This window comes from Lonchura striata, chromosome 7 (assembly GCF_050655825.1).
Source record: "Lonchura striata isolate lonStrDom1 chromosome 7, ASM5065582v1, whole genome shotgun sequence".
Classification (NCBI taxonomy): Eukaryota; Metazoa; Chordata; class Aves; order Passeriformes; family Estrildidae; genus Lonchura; species Lonchura striata.
This window is the reverse complement of record NC_140709.1, coordinates 26,087,859-26,108,500: the sequence shown is the minus strand read 5'-3', so window position 1 is coordinate 26,108,500 and position 20,642 is coordinate 26,087,859. Positions and strand designations below refer to the sequence as shown.

At 38.5% G+C, this 20,642-nt stretch overlaps 1 protein-coding gene across 2 annotated transcripts; it reads right to left on the bottom strand.

The window, feature by feature from the left end:
* Positions 1–9,807: 9,807 nt before the first annotated feature.
* Positions 9,808–20,639, bottom strand: FASTKD2 (FAST kinase domains 2). Of its 2 annotated transcripts, none has more exons than XM_021538847.3 (12): positions 20,586–20,639; positions 19,218–19,985; positions 18,709–18,812; positions 17,173–17,281; positions 15,692–15,815; positions 14,434–14,573; positions 13,972–14,144; positions 13,426–13,589; positions 12,705–12,923; positions 11,640–11,724; positions 10,476–10,590; positions 9,808–10,011 (listed from the first exon to the last, which is right to left on the bottom strand). In XM_021538847.3, the coding sequence occupies exons 2-12, from the start codon at positions 19,875–19,877 to the stop codon at positions 9,904–9,906; spliced, it is 2,001 nt and encodes a 666-aa protein (XP_021394522.3). In that variant the 5' UTR covers positions 19,878–19,985; positions 20,586–20,639; the 3' UTR covers positions 9,808–9,903. The 2 variants fall into 2 exon arrangements, with proteins under 2 accessions (XP_021394522.3, XP_031361241.3); XM_031505381.3 differs by having other exon boundaries at positions 20,134–20,607.
* Between the last annotated feature and the right edge of the window lie 3 nt (positions 20,640–20,642).

Genomic DNA, 20,642 nt, shown 5'->3' with positions numbered 1-20,642 from the left:
AGTTTCCACCTTCATGTTGAAAACAGAAGCTGTTTATTCTGTGGTGAAAACATCACTCCTATAATGCCAAATAGTTAGGAAGGTAGATAGACAGACCTAGGTAGGTAGGTAGGTAGGTAGGTAGATAGATAGATAGATAGATAGAGCTTAATAAATAAAATTTGCTTAATGAATAAAGGATTCAGAAGGAATTACAGTTGCTTGCTACGTCTTTCATTCAGATTCTTTTGATGTCAAGTTGATTTTAATGGGCTTTAGATGAAAGTCCTGTGCAAATAATTATGGACATTTCTCCAGTTTAAGAAATGGACTTGTTTTGGGGAATTCAGCAGAAGATTTGTTCATAAAAAACAATACTTCATTTTTTACTTGTGTTCCGCTGGCAAGCAGCACTTCTGAATTCAGAATAAAAGCCATTAGAGACATTATTCCATCACCGATACAAAAAAATATCTTGGGATGAACAGTAAACTTCAATAAGCCTATTGCCCTCTTGGGCATAAATAATGTGTCTTTCAGTAACGAAGTCTGTTCTTTGGTCAGGTTCTTACTGGCAGCTGCTAATCTTTCTAGCAGATGTGGGAGGCAGCTTAATCCATTTATTCCCTCCTTGGAAATAGTGAGCAAAAAGACATAGGACTTTCTGGGGTGAGGAAGAGTCATAAGTATGTGGCAAAAACATGCCACATGAAACCACATAGTGTCCTTTTTTCCAAACAAGTTTACTTTGCACATCTTCCATACATTCTTCTCAGAGCTTCAGAGCATTTTTTTTCAGCATCAGCTTAGCCTCTCAGCTGCCCTGTTAGACAAGCAAATATTATTTCCACTACTTAAAAGATTAAGAAAAAAGAGGGGGGAAAGTGACTCCCCAAGGTGACATAGGAACATTGCTGCAGAGCCAGGAATAGCATTCAGATCTCCTGACTCCCTGTCTGGTGCTTCCTTAAAAATATATGACCATCTGCTCTACTGCTGGAAGTATAGATACTATATGCTGACTCCAACAAGCTGGCTGCTAAGCCTGTTAGTTTATCCTCTTTTTATCCCATACTGATATCATCTCCAGCTAAGCTTTTGGCCTGGAGTCAAAGTGATTTCCAGTGTTTGAACGATTCGACCTGCTTGTTATTGTTTTAACCTTGCACCACACATATGCTCAGCTATTTGTGACTTATCTGCATACAGTCTGTGTAGCAACAGCCACAAGCTAGAACTGCTTTGTTTAAAGATTGCATACTGAAGCATACCACATGTTTTAATCAACTATCATATAGCAGGGCGTTTGATCCTGGTAGCTTCCTGCACCCAGATTTCCTACTGAGCTACATGTTACTTTCAAGGACAAAGAGCTTGTTAAAAAGACAACAAAATGTACACACTTGTGTGTCTCCACAGACATCAGTTCAGCATGCTAAGCTTTTTCACTTCACAGCTAAATCCCACACTGAAACTAAAAGCCTAACTAAACTAGATGGAGTTCAAGATGATCAACGTTTTTTTAAATCATAATTTGGATTCAGAGAAAATCATCCTCCATTACATTTTCTTCTCTCTCTCTCTCTCTCATAGCTGTAGAAAACTCACTGTATATGGCCAAAACAGAATCAGCACTCAGCAGGGTCAAAACAGTAGCAGACTAGTGTGCCTTAAATCATAGGTTTGTACTCCACTGAAGAGGGAGTAGATAATTCAGCTGTTTTACTAAAATATCCTCTGGTTATCACTGTAATTTTACTTGGGGTAAGCACACAAGGAATTGACAGTTCTGTTTCCCACTGTCTTCTCAGAGGTGATAGAATGTTCTATAGGTATTTTTTTTTTCTATGATTACCAAAAGATTTCTGGTTTTATGTGAGCAATGCTCAAAACATTCTAATTAATTCTACAAGATAACATATATATATATTTGTAATTCTGTGGCATTTATGTATTCAGCAATATGTCATGTGGTCTGCAGTTTGAATCATTGTTCCCCTCAGTATTCCAAGCCTTCAGCTTCCACAGCTCTGTTGTAGAAAGAATTCTGAAAGTCTCTGGACTCCACTGTGTTTTGACAGTGTGACGTGCTCTCCAACCTCATTAATTCCAGCAACAATCTTAGGATAAATGGGAATATACTGGAAACTATGCTGAGTTACAACAATTTTGTTCTAGTCATCTTGCTGATATTTCCTTGTTCTCTGTCTGTCTCTGCTATTATCGTGAAAACACACCATTAACCTTACATTTGGGACTTTAAAATAATCACAAACCAGGAAGAATTTCAGCCAACATACACTAGATTAGAAGGACATTACTAGTAAACCTTAAAATTAGTTCCATTAAGCCAACCTTAAATGTCCTGCAGATCATCAGGCAACACAGGATGCATAAGCTTTATCTTAGCGGAACTAATTTGACTATTGGCACATGATCTAGCAATTTCAAGAAATACACATTTACAGATACTTTCAAGTCTGTCTCAATAGATTGTACAGCATTTGTGTACATGCTTACTCGCATATTTGAGCACAATGATAAAAACCAGCGTGTTGTGTCAGTGTGGGAAATTACACAATGCCTTTTCTCCACAAGCCCTGTGATGCAGCTTTCAGCCAGCTTTCCTATCAGAGAGGAGCTTCAAGTACCCATTCAGCAAGCAGCTCCTTAGGAAATGGATGACACCAGCCTGACAAAACCTGTACTGGTCTAATTAGCCTGGCAGACCAGCTTCCTCAGACACCATTTTCTTTAGCTAGGAAAGAAAAATGTTAGTACTGAATTGTCTTTCCTTAACAACAGGTGGTCTGAATGTTTATTTGTACTTCATCCTTTAGACAGCAAAATATCACTGCTTAAGGATGTTGAGCTCTAACATACAGTCTGAATTCAAGATGATATTTACCATGTGTTACTCAAAGGGAAAAAACTCTTTTGGTTCTGTTCTAGGGGTTAAGGGTGATCATGTTTACAAGGAGTTGTGCACAAAACCCTATAATCCTTATGTAAACTTAATTCCTATGGGAAATTATTTTACATAAGGACTGTGCAATTAAACTTTAAGAAGTATTAACAGTGTATTTCAGGTGCAGTGGTAAATCACTAAACCCCAAGTCCACATATACAAGGCTGGCTGCAGAATATTGTTCTTGCAGTTTGATCAAAGATTCAATTTGCTCAACAATTTTAATGTGCATGAATCAACTGTCAGGAAAAGAAGTTTGGTTTGTTTTTTTTTTAACTCACCTTCTCCAGTTCTAAAAATTTTCCTTTATAAGAATACTTTCTGATGACATGATTAGAACTCATGATTTCAAAGGTATTGCTCAAGGGGGAAAGAATTTGCAGAGGTGTTTGATCCTGTGTTGTTGTTCTGAGTAGGCAAGAATAAGGCAGAAAGCCTCTATTTTGTGAAGAAACAAAACTTCTTGTAAAGCTTTAGCTGTCAAAGTAATGCATTATCTGTTTTAATTAGGCCTTTTAACAGAAGTTACCATGTAACTTTAAAAATCTGGCTTATATTTTTAAATAAAATAATTACCTTTGTAAGTAAATAAATTAGTATTATATTATTCCTACTAACAGAACTGTAAAGGACAGCACATAAGTCTCCATTATTGCTTAATGGTGAAACAACGAGCTTACTGCACTGTATCCTAGGATAGCCAAGATTATTTTTAATGAGTTCTGTTACAAGCCCTAAAATACTTTATGATTAGATGTGAATATGCTTGCATATGATTTCTTAAACTCAAACACCACACACTATATAGTAAGTAATTAGCTTTTGCAGCTATAAAACATGTTCGTATTAACCTTTGTCCTTCATTCTATCAACAATGACAGACACACTGTGCTTTCTATGCAATGCCAGCACCACTGAGTGTAAATGTATTTTTTGAGTGCATGTAGTCACATATGTGTGGCCATGCAAGGGGACTAATGCTCCAGACCCCTCAACCACTGTGAGAAACTGTAAAAAATGCTTATGATGTTCTTGAGGAATCTCAGAGATCATTATTGAGGTCAATAGTACCTGGTAGATGATCTCAAAGTGGATCTTGCCTGAGTCAAACAAGTCCATTCTGCATAACTTACAGTCAGTAGAATTTCCAGCATATTTTTGCAAATGAGCATTAAAGAATTTGTAAGACAGGTTTGAAGTGTATATGTATTGGTGTGACATGTAGTAGAAACAGCTTGTATTTTGATGAGTGATATTGTTAAAAATAGTTTCTGCTAATAGTATCTGAGTAAGAGACTGGGTAGCGTAGCTTTAAAGTGCTTGTGTGACATGACTGGGTGGGTTTGCAGTAAAGCTGTTGACATGGCTTGCATTGGGTCACAAGCTTTGGGGTTCTTCAGCAAATGCAGCCAAGACTTTCTCCACTCTCATGTCTGGACTGCTCCTACTCTTTGTATGAGGAATGGATCTGAAACATCAGCCAGCTCTGCCTGGGAGAGCTTATAAATCCAAGCAACTCAACATGGGGGCATCCCCAATATACAGATATGGAACAGAGACACCTGATTGTGCTGGAACTGTGCCTCTGCTGCCAAACAAGGCATTCCTTGGAATCATGCACTAATGAGATGGGTGCAGAACCACAGGAATCTGGGTGTGCCCCAAGGACCTTCTCAGTGCCTTTCCTGTAAGAAGACATATAAGCAGTGGCAAGCAGGGAGCTGAAGTCAGATTCCCTAAGTCTCTGGCTACTATGTCAGATCATTTTATCTCCGTTCGGAGAGAGTGGTTTTGATACATTCATTGTTCTCTTTTTTCCCCTTCAAATACTGAGTTATACTCCACAACAGGTCATTGTATATTTCCTGAATCATATCTCATCTGTGTCAGCACAAATCAAGACTTTAGGGAAAATTGTTGCTATTTACACCAGCATCTGTGCAGCCAGAGACCAATTCACCAGCTGCTCCCTACTGCAGAAGAAGAAAACTGTGCTCACTTAACACTTGGAAGTTTTTTTGAAGTTGTAGAGCCACTCCCTCAACTGGTGTATATTTGCTGTAGCGCCCTGACTTTAATCTAAACCAGCTCAGGAGCCACTCTCCCTTTCCCCATAATCCATCCCCACATACTTCCCCACCTTTCTAAACCCTGATTGAGTACAGGTGACATCTTATGTGCAGCAGAATCTGTACCATGAAAATCAAACAGGGAAATACAGAAGATTTCAGAAGTGCCCTTTGTGGATTGAACTGGTAAGAGTAAACTATGGCACCCACTCAAGAATCAGGAATGTTCAGTAAAAAATGCCCCTGTCTGTAAGCATGGGTAGAGTCCCTTATGTATAGCAGTGAAAAGTGAAAATAAATTCTCCTGTTTATAAAGAAAAAATTCATCTTGCTTCATAAAGCAAGAGTTTATCTAGGTTTTAATAGATGCCATGGCAACAATGTTACTGAATACTCATAGAAACATTTTTGGAGAGAGGAAACAGGATGAAACAAAAAAAACCCTCACTGGTTATCTGTGGACATAAGGACCTGCTGCAGACAAATACAAATTCTCCTTCTTGTTATTTCTGGGTGGCTATTTGCAATTGCCACCACATTCCTATATTTTCACTTTATACCATTGTTGCCCAGAAATACTGCAAAAAGGGGGAAAACCTGCTACAACTAGAAGGACTAATTTTAAACATAGTTCAGAATTCCATTATATTTGCATCAGTTAAAAAAGATGAAGAGCTACTAAAGCCACTGTGGCTACTATAGCAAAAAACCCAATACCACAAGATTTACATGTTCAGTAAAACCTATGCACCATAGTCCCTTTAAAATTATGCATGTCATAACCATCATAACCATCAGTTCTGAAATAACTAATTTCAGCACATTTCACCTAGGAGTGAATGTTCCACCTTTTTTGAGCTCTGCAAAACACCTGCAGTTCTATTTTAATTCCAATATTCTAGTGTCAGTAAGAGATACTGAAAACTGGAACCTTGTTCATGGAAGTTTACATGCACTGATATTTGTGTGCAAAGAGAATAGCTCAATATTAATAAATGGCAATGTACAATAATACTTACTGCAATGACCAGAAAGGGGGTGAGAAGGAACCAATTAGAGGGAAGTCTTAGTACTTTCTTCACTTTACCAATTAACCAGAGCCACTTCATCTCTAGGTCTCTGCCTACAAAGCATTATTTAACCTCTGGTCTATGCAGAAACTGTTGCAATACCTGAGAAACTGTCTTTAAATTAAGATCCAGTTTATTTTGATTCTGATTTCTTAACAAAAAGCACACTCTTGCAATGAACATTTAGTCCCTCTTTCCCAGACACTTACGAATACCTTTATCATTTTGAAACCAAGGTGGAAATTTTAAAGAGAGTTCCTGTATGTTTCTTGTGAAATATGTAGCCAGAATACTTAATACCCTGAGAAGACTGGAGTTAGGGTTCAAAAGTAGTTTTAAACATTAAGAAATCCAAATTGGAGAGAACTACAGATCATCAGGGTATGCAAATCCAGCTGTTTATGGAGAAAATTTGTTTTTCCAAACACTCGCTGTTCTCATTTTGCATTACTTCACAAAATTGGTTTCATTTTTACTCAGATGATACCAGTTTATTTTTTGTTAATGCAAGAACCTTCCTAACCTTTGCAGCCCACATCTTCTGCCTGTTTCTTGCTTTCATCTTAGATCTGTTCACACATCCTGCAATTCTTAACATGGATCCTTGGCCCTGTGAAATTTGCTATATAACTTATATTTGTAAATACTTTTCTCAATGTTTTCTTTTTGATTGTGTGATATATGACAATGGTCTAACCTTGTCACCCTTTTGTATATATAGCCTTCTGATGATGTGGAGATTTCACAGAATGAACAGTGTATGAATTATTCTCAAGGAAAAAATTACCAGATAATCCAGATTTATCATGGCATTTTACTGTTTTGTAATAAGACAAGATTTATGAATGAAATCATGTCTAACAGTAAGCAGCATGTAAAAACCAGAAATAAAAGGCAGTATCTGTTTTTTTGAGATTGGCAGGACAAACACTGGAGTCCAGTATTTCATAGCTCAGAATTAAGGAAAGATATGCTTCTACTTCTCTGACTTTGTAGCCCAGGAATAAAATATAGTACCTTCCTATGAGAGTCTGGTTAAATAGATGGTTGCTTAGTGCAGCTGAGTCCTCTGTCTTTAAGTCATAGAGATGTAATTACTCTAAGCTCTTTTCTTTAACAAGTCTTCAATTCATTGAAAACCCTCCCCTGCTTCAGCTATTTAGTTTACTTAATTAATGACTTATTTTCATTTCACATGAATTTGAGAACCTTGGCTTGCTACAGATTCAATACACCCTTGAAATACCTTTAGTCAGTCAAATATCACAGCAAATGTTTGGGTTCCATCCATTCATAAGATACACCCATGGGCTGTACAAAATAAAGCTGTATACAGCTTCCTTTTTTCTTACTTCTCATTGAGAAACAGTTTCCAGCCACTGCACTTACAAAGTGTTCCAAGTGTGAATAAAGGTTAGACACACATGTTCCTGAATCTGCAGGCAGACTGTAAAATGGTAGAAAAAGATGCAGCTTACATCTCCAGTTAGACTCACTGGCAGGTCAGCTAAAATAATCCATTTTGTACCTGTTTGGCTTTAAAAGGGGATTTTGCACCTTTCACACCAAGCACTCCATGCAGTGACAAACCCCATAATTACAGAAGCAAAAGAATTATTGTTGATCTTCATTGTGAGTCTCCCACTAATTTTAAGACTGATTCATGAGAGGTGAATGGTATTCTAAATATAGATTGTAATGCACAGAACAAGGGATTAGATTTTCCTTACTACATGAATTGGACACCTGAAAAATCTGGATTTATTTTCAGCAGACTAGCTTTTTAGCATATGTAAAGATCCAAGAAACCCACAGCTCTGAAGTCTCTGGCAGCAGCTACATATTGCTTGGAACTCTGAATCAGTGTATATGACATAAATTATTGAGAAAACATAGAGCAAGAACCTTCAGTATGCAAGGCGATCCGTATGAAAGACTACTACACTTCCACACTGTTGTATAAGTTTCTACCTATTCACAGGGCATTTAAGAAAGGATATATAGTGATTAGCTAATTTAATAACATTTTGTGCCCACTGGTGGTTAGTTCTGCCCAGGCTTCTGGCACCGCTGCCTGTGTTCTGTCCCTGAATTTACACACCTATGACTGAGGATCTGACTGGAAATCTCAGAGCAGCTGGAGGAAGCAGCTCCCCAGCCCACCCAAGAGCCACGGCTGACACCACAGCATTGTTTGCAGGTTTCCAGCCTGAACAGCACTGAGTACTGTCTCAAACACAGCTCTGTGCTACCTGGCCCCCCAGCACAGAGTGTTTCAGACATCGTTCAGTGCAGGCTGGGACCATAAGTCCAGCTCAGAACAACAGAATGGCACTGACCAGCCTGCTTCACAGACAGTGCTTCCTTAAAGCAGAAGATCCGAAAAGGGAGCATAACAAACTTTGCATTGAGTCAAGCAAATAAACTCTGCTCTGGCTGTTAAATTTTACAATTGCCTCAAATCTGTTTTTCTGCATGTGCTGCATTTCAGAGACTGAAATGCTGAACAGCTCACTGCTTTTTTATGCCAGAGAGAGGCAACCATGCTGCTTTGATTACACTGCTTCCTCTATAAATACGCACTATATTCTATCTACATGTTCCACAAAAAGTTGGGCAGTAAAGTTTTCTAACATAGTGTTTCTTTCCACATTATCTCATTACTGTAATACCTTTTTTATATCATCATTGTAGTACCTTAACCATGTATCCATGCTACTTCAGAAAGACAAAGAACAGTGCTTGTAGCTTAGCAAGTGAAGCAAGGGCACCACAGTTAGGCAGCATACAGTCACTGTAGCAAGTATTGCTATTTCCCTGCTTTCCCTTCATGCCCATGGGCCTGTGGCTGTGCTACAGCAAAATTTTGAATGAAGGTCTGATTACAGGGCAGAAATAAGCAAGCTGTTAGCAACTTGAGCAACTCCAGCAGAACAAAATGTGTTTTATCAGTTACATGCTATCAAGAACAGAAAAGTTGTATCAGTTCTCCCTGCTCCTTCCTATCAAAGGTCCAAAGCTGCTCTGCAGTTCTGGACCTGCCAACATCATCAATTGCACCAATACATAACAGGTCAGTGGAGATGCATCACAGGGTGTAATGAACAAATCTGAGTATTGCAACACCTCTATGAATAATTCTGGAGCTACTTATATCAGAAACAAAGAGAAGGAGTCAGCTTATAAAGACACAGCAAAGCTATGTTCTTGCAGTGAGAAGCATCAAAATCTATTACAGTAGCAGTGAAGCAAAGGGTTCAAAAGAAAAAGCACACAGCAAACAGGACAATTACTGGCCTAAAGTTCTGAAAAATTGAGTGAGATTGATTTTTTCAGAAAGTTTCCACATTACTGGATCTTTTAATAAACCACTTAGGCTTAGTTATTTACTGATTTACCATATATAGTTCTGCATAAAGAACTATATAGTTGAAAGGAAATCCTCCTAGTGCCCCATTGCAGCCAGGTTCCAACAGCACTTGAAACAGTTAAAGTTACATCTTTTCCCAGACCCAGCTCTAGAGAAGAGGGAAATTTAACTAGGGGCATACAGGACATTGTAACAGCAATAGATCTCAGGGTGCTTTCTGGATCAATTATTTCCTTCCATTAAAGAAAATCTCTCACTTCACAAAAGAAAGCCCCCACTATCAGCAGGCAGTGTTCATTTAATGAACATTTAATACTTAGTAATATGTAAGTAATATGGTGGAGCAGGTAGTTGTATATAAAACTATTTATTTCTTTTAAAATCCTTACAGAAATTACACAAGAAAAAGAGAAATCAGGAGACCCAAAACTTAGTTTATTTTAATTATTATCCTGTTGCTTCAGGAAAAGAGAAAGCATCTTCTGAATAAATTTTTCTTTTCAAAAACTCAACTGCATCTTCATTTTTCATTTCCTGAAACTTCTTATTTTGGATCTGTAAGAAAGTAAAAGGACAGGGTACATTATTTCTATTGTCCAAATTACCCTATCCTACAAACTAAGTGTCAGCAATGAGAAGGCCCCAGGAAGTTGTTGTATTCTGAAAAAAAGTTTACTTCAATCATCGTGTCTATAAAAATCAGGCAAATAAGAAAAACCAGAAAAACCAGAGACACATAAGTTTCTCAGGTACAAAGCAATTAGTGGCTTGGTTTTTCTTCCCCTCAATTAATAATTTACTAATGGCAAGTAGTAGCTTGTCTTTTAGAGTTCCTCTTTTTTCTCCCTAGTGACAGCACCACTGCCCTCTGACTAGAAATTATACATAATTACCACTCTGGAGAAAGCCCACCATTCCTGGTAAACTTTCATGCTTTGTAGAACAAGGCCTGATCTACCAAACATACTCATCCTGCTGCTAAGAGGACTGAAAAGAGACAGGAGCCGGGCTCTTCTCACCAGAATCACATGATAGCCCAGTTTCTTTAGATGCCGCTTCTTCATTGCCAGCTTCCCCTGGGGGTGTGTTGTACCCAGACAGAAGGCAGACACAGGAGCAAACAGAAAAGCCAACCTGCAACCAAGGAAAGTAGGGAAGACTTCACTGTGCAAATGCAAAATAATAATTTATAAGACTATGATTCAATGATGTCTGTTAGCACTGCAGAATGTGTCATTCTGGTAGGCAAAGTATTAGGACTGCACAAATTTCATTATCCTCTTCTTCAGGTTTAAGTAATTTAGACTCTTTTCTTCCATGAGCTTCATACAAGTACCAGCATCTACCCAAATACCTACAGCAGAATTAGGTACTTAGATCTCCACTTCTCCCACAATGAGAAAGAAATAGATCATTCAACCTTCTCCATTAATTTGACAGATTCTTCATTTACTTTGATCCTTTGCTAATGATATTCATGATCAGTCACTTCCTGCCATAATAACCTATTTGGAAGGGTGAAGAAAGCTGAATGCTTTGGAACACTGAGTTTCTGTTACACAATTCACTAGCTCTCCTTTTATTGAAAAGCAAACTGTACAAAATACATTGCTGTGCAGTGATCCAGCACATAAATGTTAAGCGTTACCCAATTCTGCTTAAGCATTACTTAAATGATGTATGTCCTGCTTCACTTACTGAGAGGTCAGTCATCTACACAAGATTAAATGAATCACCTAAAATATGGATATCATGATCCTTTTTATTCATATTATATTTCAGTAGCTGAATTAACTGACATAATATATCACTGACATGCAAATTTTTGAGACTTGAGAGAATAACTGAATGTTTAATCAGACAAATACTTTTAAAAAAATTGCTATCTGCATTCATTACAGGAGTATCAGATCACTGTGATGTGATCTGATGATATCAGATCCTGTCTCTCTCTGAAATGTTAAGTGTTAGCCTCTGTTAGAAGAAGGTATAGAGCTGGATGAATTGTTGCTCTGTACTGGCATGGCAACTTTTGGATATTCCAGTAAGCTGGAACTTACAGATATTCCATAACTGAGTCACCTACTTTGCTTCTGCAAATCAGTGAACCAAAGAAGTAACTGGATGGGATACATGCAAATAAAACTAGCATGCTAGAAAACATATGCAGTCAAAAAACCCACCTCTGAACACGTGAGTCAGGATGATCATCTGTTGCAACTATGGGGAGCACCTTCTTTCTGTCTGAATCCATTCTGATTTCAAAATCTGAAAAGAAAACAACAAAACATTTAACTCTGTAAGAGGTTAAAATTAATGTTATCATTTGAACCCATTAATTGTTCAAATTGTTTTCAAATGAACAGCTCATTTAAAAAAGTTAATAGACACCATCAATGGTCTGTTTCTAATTGCTGTTCTCTAATAATTGAATTATTACCAATAGCTTTCCCTCCCTGCAATGAATATAAAGTTATAGCTTGCCCATTCCAGGAATTTTTTTTTTTTTCTGGAAACTGTAGATTTATGCTCATGGAGTGAAATCATCATTTAAAGAAACTCTTGACAGACTCTTGATCGCAGTGTGTCATGCCTACTAGGATTTTCCTGCAATCCAATTCCTCATTAGAAATATTTATGAATAAAATTATTACTAGTACAGAAAAAACTGGTAAACTGGGTGGCTGGCAAAAAAAAAAAAAAAAAACCACAACAACAACAAATAAACAACAACAACAACAACAAAAAAAGCATTATCAAAATGTAAAAATCAAAATGTAGAAATCAAAAGTAGTCATATCCCATTTCATAAATGAAAGTAGAGCCTAAATCTTAGCCAGAACTCCAGAGAAGACAAGAGAACAAAAGAGAATAAGAGGGGAAAAAGAGCAGCTACTGTTTGGTTTTGTTTCTAACATGATTTGGTACTAACATGTCAACTCTGCCAAAGCTGGCCACATTGGATTTATGTATAATTAACATCTGCTTGCTGATACCTGAAAAAAAGTCCAAAGCAGCTTTGTAAACAAAAGAAATCATAAACATTTTAGTAAATTGACTTAAAAACTTTAATAGAAGCACCATTAAAAGTAGATTCACCAATCAATGACATAATTTGTTAAATTATTGTATCTTTAAAGTGTTAACTTTTAATCACTTGCACCCTATTCAAATTTATTTCCATCTTATCATTTGGGGGGGTTATAAATGTGTATTAAAAATAATATGACAGTAATATCACTTCATACCAATATGATATCTGTATGGCAGCCGAACATTTTGCCGAAACATGTTCTCATCTCCCAGAAGCTCAATCAGTGCCTCCTGAGCCTTTCTGAGATTAAGAGATACTAATGAGGACAAATTCTCTGTCAGCACAAAAGCAGGCTTTGTGAAAGAAGGGCTGTCAAGTTCCATACATGTTTTCACAGAGCGAAGCATCACTGTGTTTTGTTCTTTAAGATCATCTGAAAAAGGATACAAAAAATATCATAGCCAATATATTATCCCACAGAATCTTTAATTTCATTATCATTTATAGTCTGTTCTAGCAGAGCAAAATCCATATGACTACTCTACTAGCTGTACAAAATTGTAATGTGGAAACTAAATCCTTCTACAAACCATTCCAAGGACCTAATTGTAACTGAGAGCATTCTAAATCCCACTTTTACTCATGACTCCAGGTAATAAAGTTAGTCTGCAATGGTTATGACTGCCTGTGTTTAAGTGCATACCTATTGTTAAACTGTTGCCACCATGGGACCAAGACAATAAGCCTGATTCCCTAGTGCAGACCCAGATCACTCAGATCACCCATCACTACATAGCCTTGTCTTGAGGACTTCAAATTTAATATTAATCATACTTGGGTTCTTTAATTTCTGATCTGCTAACACAATTACAACAAATTACATACATAGCCAGACATCCTGTTTAAAACAAGAACATGACAAAGTAAGGTCTCACCTGGCAGTGTAAGTTCATCCTTGCTGTCCTTTTGCAGCAGCTCATCAAGTGCACGGTGGGGAAGATATCCTAAGATGCCAAGTGAATACACTGCCTTCAGCAGCTCTGTGTTGGAAATCTGAGGCAAGCACTTATTCAAGCAGCTATGAAGAGTCTCAAAAAACCTTTTCCAAAAGGAGAAGAAAAATATCTAAGCACACAAATAAGCCTACATAAAATACATATTTCTAACAAAAGTACAACTTAGAAATCTTTATTATCTTGTACTTTGTGTTATCTAACACAGAAGTTTTTGATTCTTACTTTCAGGATACAGCTACCTATCAACAGATTCAATAGTCTGGTCGGTCTAGAACCTGTTTAATCTTTCAGTTAGAGAAAAAAAATCATATTTAGAAAAAATATGAAAAGACACAGCAATTCACCTTACAGATGAATGAAATAGAATTATGAGCTCATTCACAAATAAAATTAAATACCAGTTGCCATACATTACTCTGTAATGACTATGCAACATATTATCAGGCACTCTAAATGAAAACCTACAGATGCTTTTGGACTCTGGGAACATGGTTGAGTCGTGAATACACTCGAAGAACAATCAAAAGGTTTTTCAAGTTAAGGAAATCAGGGTCTTCTGTCACCTTCTCGGCAAAAATATCCAGCAACTCAGTAGGCTGAAAGCCAAGTGTCTCACAGGCAGAGAGAAAAAGGACAATCTAAAAGAAAAGATAGTTTTATAAGTAAAAAAAAAAAAAAAGCAGTGAAGCTGATCCTACCTGTTGATTTCATATAAGACATTTTGAATGAAAGTAGATTTTTCAAAACTTTTGTTTCTTTACTTATCAATAAATAGAACAGCATTTTAAAAATGTAACAGCTTAATCAGATGGGTATTCATAAACATTTGGTCTCCAAAGATCAAGCACAATCATGAAGAAAGAGTATTTGATGCTTCCATCTTACCTATTAGTACCACTATAAATTATTTGGTCTCAAAAAATTTACCTGTCTTTTGTCCCAGAGGTAGGCAGTAGAACTAACATAGTCTGCTAATGCTGAAAACAGTTTCACATTATGGTACTGGAGACTGTGACAAGCTTCCAGAATGAGAATTAACTGCCGAAATGGAACATCATGGACATTTTCTGTAACAGATCAAAGAAGGACAAATGATAAAAAGCAACAGAAGCTGTAGGTTGGAGACATTATAGGAACAATTTGGTTAAAGGATGGAGGAGGGGAGAAATATGAAGAAACTGTGGAAGACTATGACTAGCTAGGCACAGGTCAACTGAGCTAAAACACATAAAGAAACTGCAAAACAGAAGAAACCAAACTGAACCAGAATCAAGCTACATTAATCAGCAAAAGGGGACAAATTAACAAAATAAGTAAGAAGATTGTGTTCCCAGGACATCTTCTGTTCCGGGATTTTTGATTTTCAGCATGCACCAAAAAAATGCTGAAGAAAGTCACTGCTCCCTCTTTGTATGCCACCTGGCCTGTGTGCTGAGTGTGGTGAGAGTCCTATGGGAGAAGGCAGGCTGTGCAATTAAACATTGTGTCCTTACATATATGAACAACCAGGACAAATAAAAACTGTATAAGCAGCTTCAACGCTTCTGGGTAATTTCTATTAAGAATGCTATTTTGCTACCTTCATGCTTTTTGAGACACAAATTCTTATGTATTTTAAGCATGAATCAACACATACTGACCACATATACATAAGTAATATATTGGAAAGGTATAGAGAGAGGTGAAAGCACAAGCCTTCATTTAATATTTTTATGGGCTACAGCATGAGGTTATTAAGCAGTAGTCAACAATTAAATCAAGGAAATCAAGTAATCAAGGAAACACTATTTTCCCTTTAGTTCACCAACTAATCACACTAAGTCACCAATACATCCTGTAAGTTGCCAATTTCCAATTCAGATTTGTTATAAAATTTTATTTGAAATCTCTTTTCCTTGCTAAAATTAAATTCTTTTTCTTAAATCCTGTGTACAGAAAAATTTAAAGAAAAATATGTAATTCAGATAAATGTAGAAGAGCACAGATGACAACAGCTATTTGTTTTTATTATTGATCAGTAATTTTCTGTCCTGCTGCTTGTCAAATGGCTCCACATAACTATAATATCCTGTAAAACAAAGATGTTTCCTGAGTTTTAAAGGAAATCAGAAAAGTGAGATGAGACAATAATTAGGAAGAATTTGGTATAAGGAAGGGAAATTTAATTAACATATTTTTTTCTTACCCTGGATCTTTTTACTGCAGGGATTCAGGATTGGAAGGGAGCAATAATTCATTGCAGCAAGAGCCGAAAACATACGCAGTGCAAGCAGGAAAGTCAAACCGTCTATTTCTCTCACAACTGCCATCTAAAGTGAACCAGAGTTTATTAAATCTTTCATTCTTCAGGTAATATTTCATTCTTCAATTTTACCATTGCTTTCTGGTGAAGACATTATCACCAAAACTTTCCCAAAGTCCTTAGTTCAGATTATATGAAAGAAAAAGAAGCAAAAAACAGTAAAAGGATATAATAACTACTGTCAATTTCTTAATATACAATTATAGCAGGTCAAGTGCTCTAGAAATGTGTCACTAAACAAGTTTCCAGCAATTTGCCTTTATATGGTTATATTAAAAGAAAAAAGCCTCAGTAAGGTCATTTCCAAATACTGTGAATACACATCTTCTAGCAGCTCTTAACAAAGAAGCAGAAATAAAACAGATACAGTTAACTTAAAAGTTCACAGTAGTCCAATTATGGTTTTGCATGTGCATAAAAACTATAAGCCTCCAAAGTGATTCAACAGTATATGAGTGGACTGTATTTTATACAAACACCCAGCTATGAATGTGGACTGAGGCAGAGAGTCAGCTCTGATGCCAGAAAGGAGATTTCATTTATCAAAGCCATCATTAACTGATATAAATGACAGTAAAAATGAAACTACAAATTATATTGACTGTTAAAATACAGTATTTTTACTGTATGTGTATCAGAGGTTAAATACAAAATGCATCTATAAGAAATTGCCCTGTAAAAAAAAATAGCACCCTGTGGGCTAAGAAAAAGAAGTGCTCCCTTTCGTTAGCAAGTGCAAATGTTATTTTCCTCTCAGTTTTATGATGTTTCATAAATGCTATTAAAACATCCGACATCAGAGCCCTACAGTCATGTGATGAAAATACCAGTAAGCCCTGTTTGAAAGAAGGTTTCCAAAAGGGTTTTTCAATCAGGTGACAAAACCCAGTACACCCTGCCATAAAACTTGCTGCTCCCAGCCACTGTATTTCCCAGGAGACCTATGATATACATAGAAAAGCAAGACCATGGCCTTGGGGAGCTTTGGCATCTCAGTCCCACCAATCCTCCTGCCCTGTAGTTACTGGACACAGCCCCATCGCAGATCAGTTTTTTGTCACCTCATCTTCAGCCACAGGCTGGGCAAAGGAATCAGGAAACAGCCTGTAAACACTTCTATGAAACACCATGTGGCCAACCCAAACAGGTGAGGGCACTGCTGTTTTACTGCCTCAATTAGTTTTGTTACCAGCCTCCAAAAGAAGTTCTTACAGATACAGCTGGACTCTGATGCACATAGCAAATACAGTTACTTTTCTATTACATTTTCTCTTTCAGTGTCTGCAAAGAACCATACACAATTTATAAACAATGCAGGAGCACAGGCTTTGTGGGAGTAAAAATGAGCCTCCAACCAACTTTACCTCTAATTTCTTTTTCAGAAAAACTGGAGCATCTTTTCCCAGGCATTTCATCAGGTTCTGCAGAATAAAGATGTCTCTGATACTTGAAATACGCTGCTCCACTAGTAACCTGATGGAGAAACACACACAAGAACTCTCCTCATTTCAGCAGAAACAGGTAAGTACCCCCACTCTTCTTCACTGATGTAGCCCTCAAGTGAAAGCTGTAATTTCTTGCTCCTCTCCCATCTTCCTTTTTTTGAAATGCTGACATAAGTCTACATGACATAGCTGCAGCACAGATATTTTACACATGGAAACAATTAAAAATGCTTTCTTAGTGTTAAATCCTGATAGATGAATTGTTGCTGCTGATACACTGCTTAAGTATCTGCTGATACACCTGAGCAGACTGCACATGTGACAGTGCAAATATGAGTGCTGTTAAGCCTCAATGAATTAACACCTTTCTGCAGAAAAAGAAAATTGCACATTTTTATCTTTAAATCATTGATGCACAGGCAAGTTCTGAAACAGACAAGAAACTCAGGAATGGACACAGACAACTAGATGCAAGTGAGGAAAAAACAAAACAGTGCTGTGGGCTGAACAGGAGGTAACACGGAGATCATCTGCACAAGATGAAGATGCACTCCTAGCACCTCCTCTTCTGGCTCCGTGAGTGGCATTGTAATTGTTATGTGTGAACCACCCTTAAATATACCTGCCACAGGTAAACATACCCACAAAAATATTAAGTGTCACTTTCTAAAGCAAAGCACTGGTCTGAGACTCATCCCCGCAAATGGGCCAGAGCTCCAGACATCGGGACAGAAAAATGTAGACGGGACTCCTGCTTTCCACCAACTTTTAAGAACTGTGTACCTGCACTTCCAGGAGAACCTGGTTTTTGGGTATCATATCCACTTTCTCAAAGCAGAACATGATACAGGGTCAAAAGTACTAATCCATGGCAAGTTTTGTGATAGTCTCAGTAAAATCAATCTCATGGGAATGAGCAGTTTGGTTACACACAAATCCCATGGGCCCAGAAGAAAAGCCAAAGAAGTTATTCTGATAAATCACTAAGCAGAGGGATTTGCTGGACACAACTAGTCTTCATCTGAATTTTCACTTACTAAACTGCAAGAAAATATTCCCAGGTTGTTAAACAATGCTTTTCATTACAAAAAATCAGACAGATCCCTAAGTAAGATAGTCTCATTACTTCCTGTATGCATACGGAAGACAAAGGAATAGATATGTGAAGGGACTTGATCAATGTCACAAAAAAACGACACTGGTGGAGCTGCAGTCAGAACACAATTCCCTGTGGACCAGCCTAGCACCCTTTACCACTGGGAGCCCTCCTCCTTGAAACTGCAAAGACACTGCCCAAAATTCACTGTCTAACACAACTGTTATCTCATATGATCATTTAAATCTTAAAACCACAGAATGTATTTTATGTGCAGATATACCCTTAATGATTTCTAACAGACATGCAATCAAAGAACATTTCAATATGAAGGACACATGAAATATATATTTTCTCACTGTAATCCAGCTTGAAGAGCTCTCACATTCTTGTCTTTATCCATCCCTGCTAAAGTAGTTGCCAAAACTGAGATACATCGGTTATCAAGTTGATTGAGCTTCTCCTGTTAGAAGTTTTGACAATGTCAGATTACTTCAAACCAGTAAAAGTCTCAGGAAAGAAAAAATTACCACTCTTAACCTGTACCTGCCATTTTGATTTTCCCCCTCAAAAGTCAAATTACAAGCTTTATTTCTGCAGAGCCCACAAAGTTTCACATCAGTCAAACTTAGTTGATTTGGAAGGGGTAATGATTTTTGAGATTTCTCCTCTCTTTTAAATCTGAAATCAGACAGTGATTCCAAAAGTTAAGGAAATTAGAAGCACATACAAATGAATTATGGGAACTGTTTCCATGGATTATCAGACTAAACCAGGGATGTAATCCAACTTTCTCTAATGCTGCATAGCTTCCCAGAATTACGCACTGGTAGTTCAGCCCAAATTCAGGAGAAGGATTTTCACTTACTTGGCACACTCTCACCAAGGTCTGTACCAGGAGCGTGTTCTGCGGCACGCCGAGGCTCACCAGGGCGTGCAGGCTGAACACCAGGTCCCCGCGCATCATCCTGCGCGCGTGGCGCAGCAGCTGCTGGCACAGCTTCGCAAAAGCCGGGTGCTCAAAGATCAGCCGCTTCTCGTAGCGCTGCTGCTCTTCTGACAGGTTTTTGACGAGCCTCCAGGCCGTGGTTAAAGAGTTTGTGTAGTGCTTCATGGAAACAGCTGCCTCTGCAGCCAAGTCCAGCGCATCGCAGGGACAGGCACATTTCTGGAGGCTGGTAAAGAATGGGTCACTGTAGTCCACTACATGCTTCGCTTTGAAGCTCCCAGAATCATCCAACTTTTCAACTTCCAAGGAGCTCTGGGAAGCCTTCTCACTCACCAAAGCCTCTGCACCTGTGCTATAAACATCTGCCTTTTGAGATACAAATCGAAGAGACGATCCATGAAGAGAAGGCAAAATATTTAAAAGTAATTTCCTGAAGTTCTCATTTCCTAAGGGATCCTTGTATCTGCCAATCCATAAAATGTGTTTTCTTCTTGTGGCTGAAGATTTGGGAGTGAGCATGGAACTGTACCTGTGCACGCATCTGACAGTATTTAACAAATAACTTATTTTATTATTCATTTCTGCTAATGCCTCATGAACAGATTTGAAATGCCAACTCAAAGTAAGGGATCCGATGACATTCTACCAGTGGAAACAGTTCTGGAGAAACTGCACAAGATCAGCCATCTGTAAAAACAATTGAAAATTGTAGATTAGTTCCAAAACTCTCCCACAGTTTTAATTGCCAAATCTGCACACTTTTACAGGAAGGGACAAGATTTGGTAAAAGATCTCTGAAAAACGGTTTGCAGAGAGGTTTTATTTGGTCTCCTACATTTCAGTCAAACAGCTCAGCACAAGGACAGCCCGGGCATCAGCTCTTGCTTCCTCCTTGCTGCTCTAGCTGCCGGCTCTGCCGGGAAGCAGAGTCTTTTCCTACGGGCCGTTTCCCCAGGCACACGCGTCCAGACAGGGCTCGGGAGGGTCCCTGCAGACCTTCAGCTGCGGGTAACGGGATCCCACCCGCCAGCCTGTCCCAGCCTGCCTGCCATCCCACGGGATAGCCGCCTTCCCGGTACACCCGCGGGCGCTCCCGGTGCCGGGGAGAAGCCGCTGGGTTTCCGGATCACTTCCCGCTGGCCCCGGGAGCGCTGCCCAGCAGGGCGGGACAGTACACGGGGACAGAGGGCTTTCGGCGGCTCTGCAGCGGCTCGGAGCTCGCGGGCGGAACGGCGCGGATGGCGCGGGCCGGGCCGGGCCGGGCCGGGGTCCCGCGGCCGCCGTTACCTCGCACGCGCGCCGCCGCCACACCGGGCCCGGCGCGCCGCGAGCTCCCGGCGCGCC

Coding starts and splice junctions, on each gene's coding strand:
- FASTKD2 (XM_021538847.3), bottom strand. CDS start 19,877: ATGAATAATAAAATAAGTTATTTGTTAAATACTGTCAGATGCGTGCAC. Junction 14,145..14,433: donor ACCTCTGGGACAAAAGACAG/GTAAATTTTTTG, acceptor CTTTTCTTTTAG/ATTGTCCTTTTTCTCTCTGC. Junction 13,590..13,971: donor CCCAGAGTCCAAAAGCATCT/GTAGGTTTTCAT, acceptor CTTTTGGAAAAG/GTTTTTTGAGACTCTTCATA.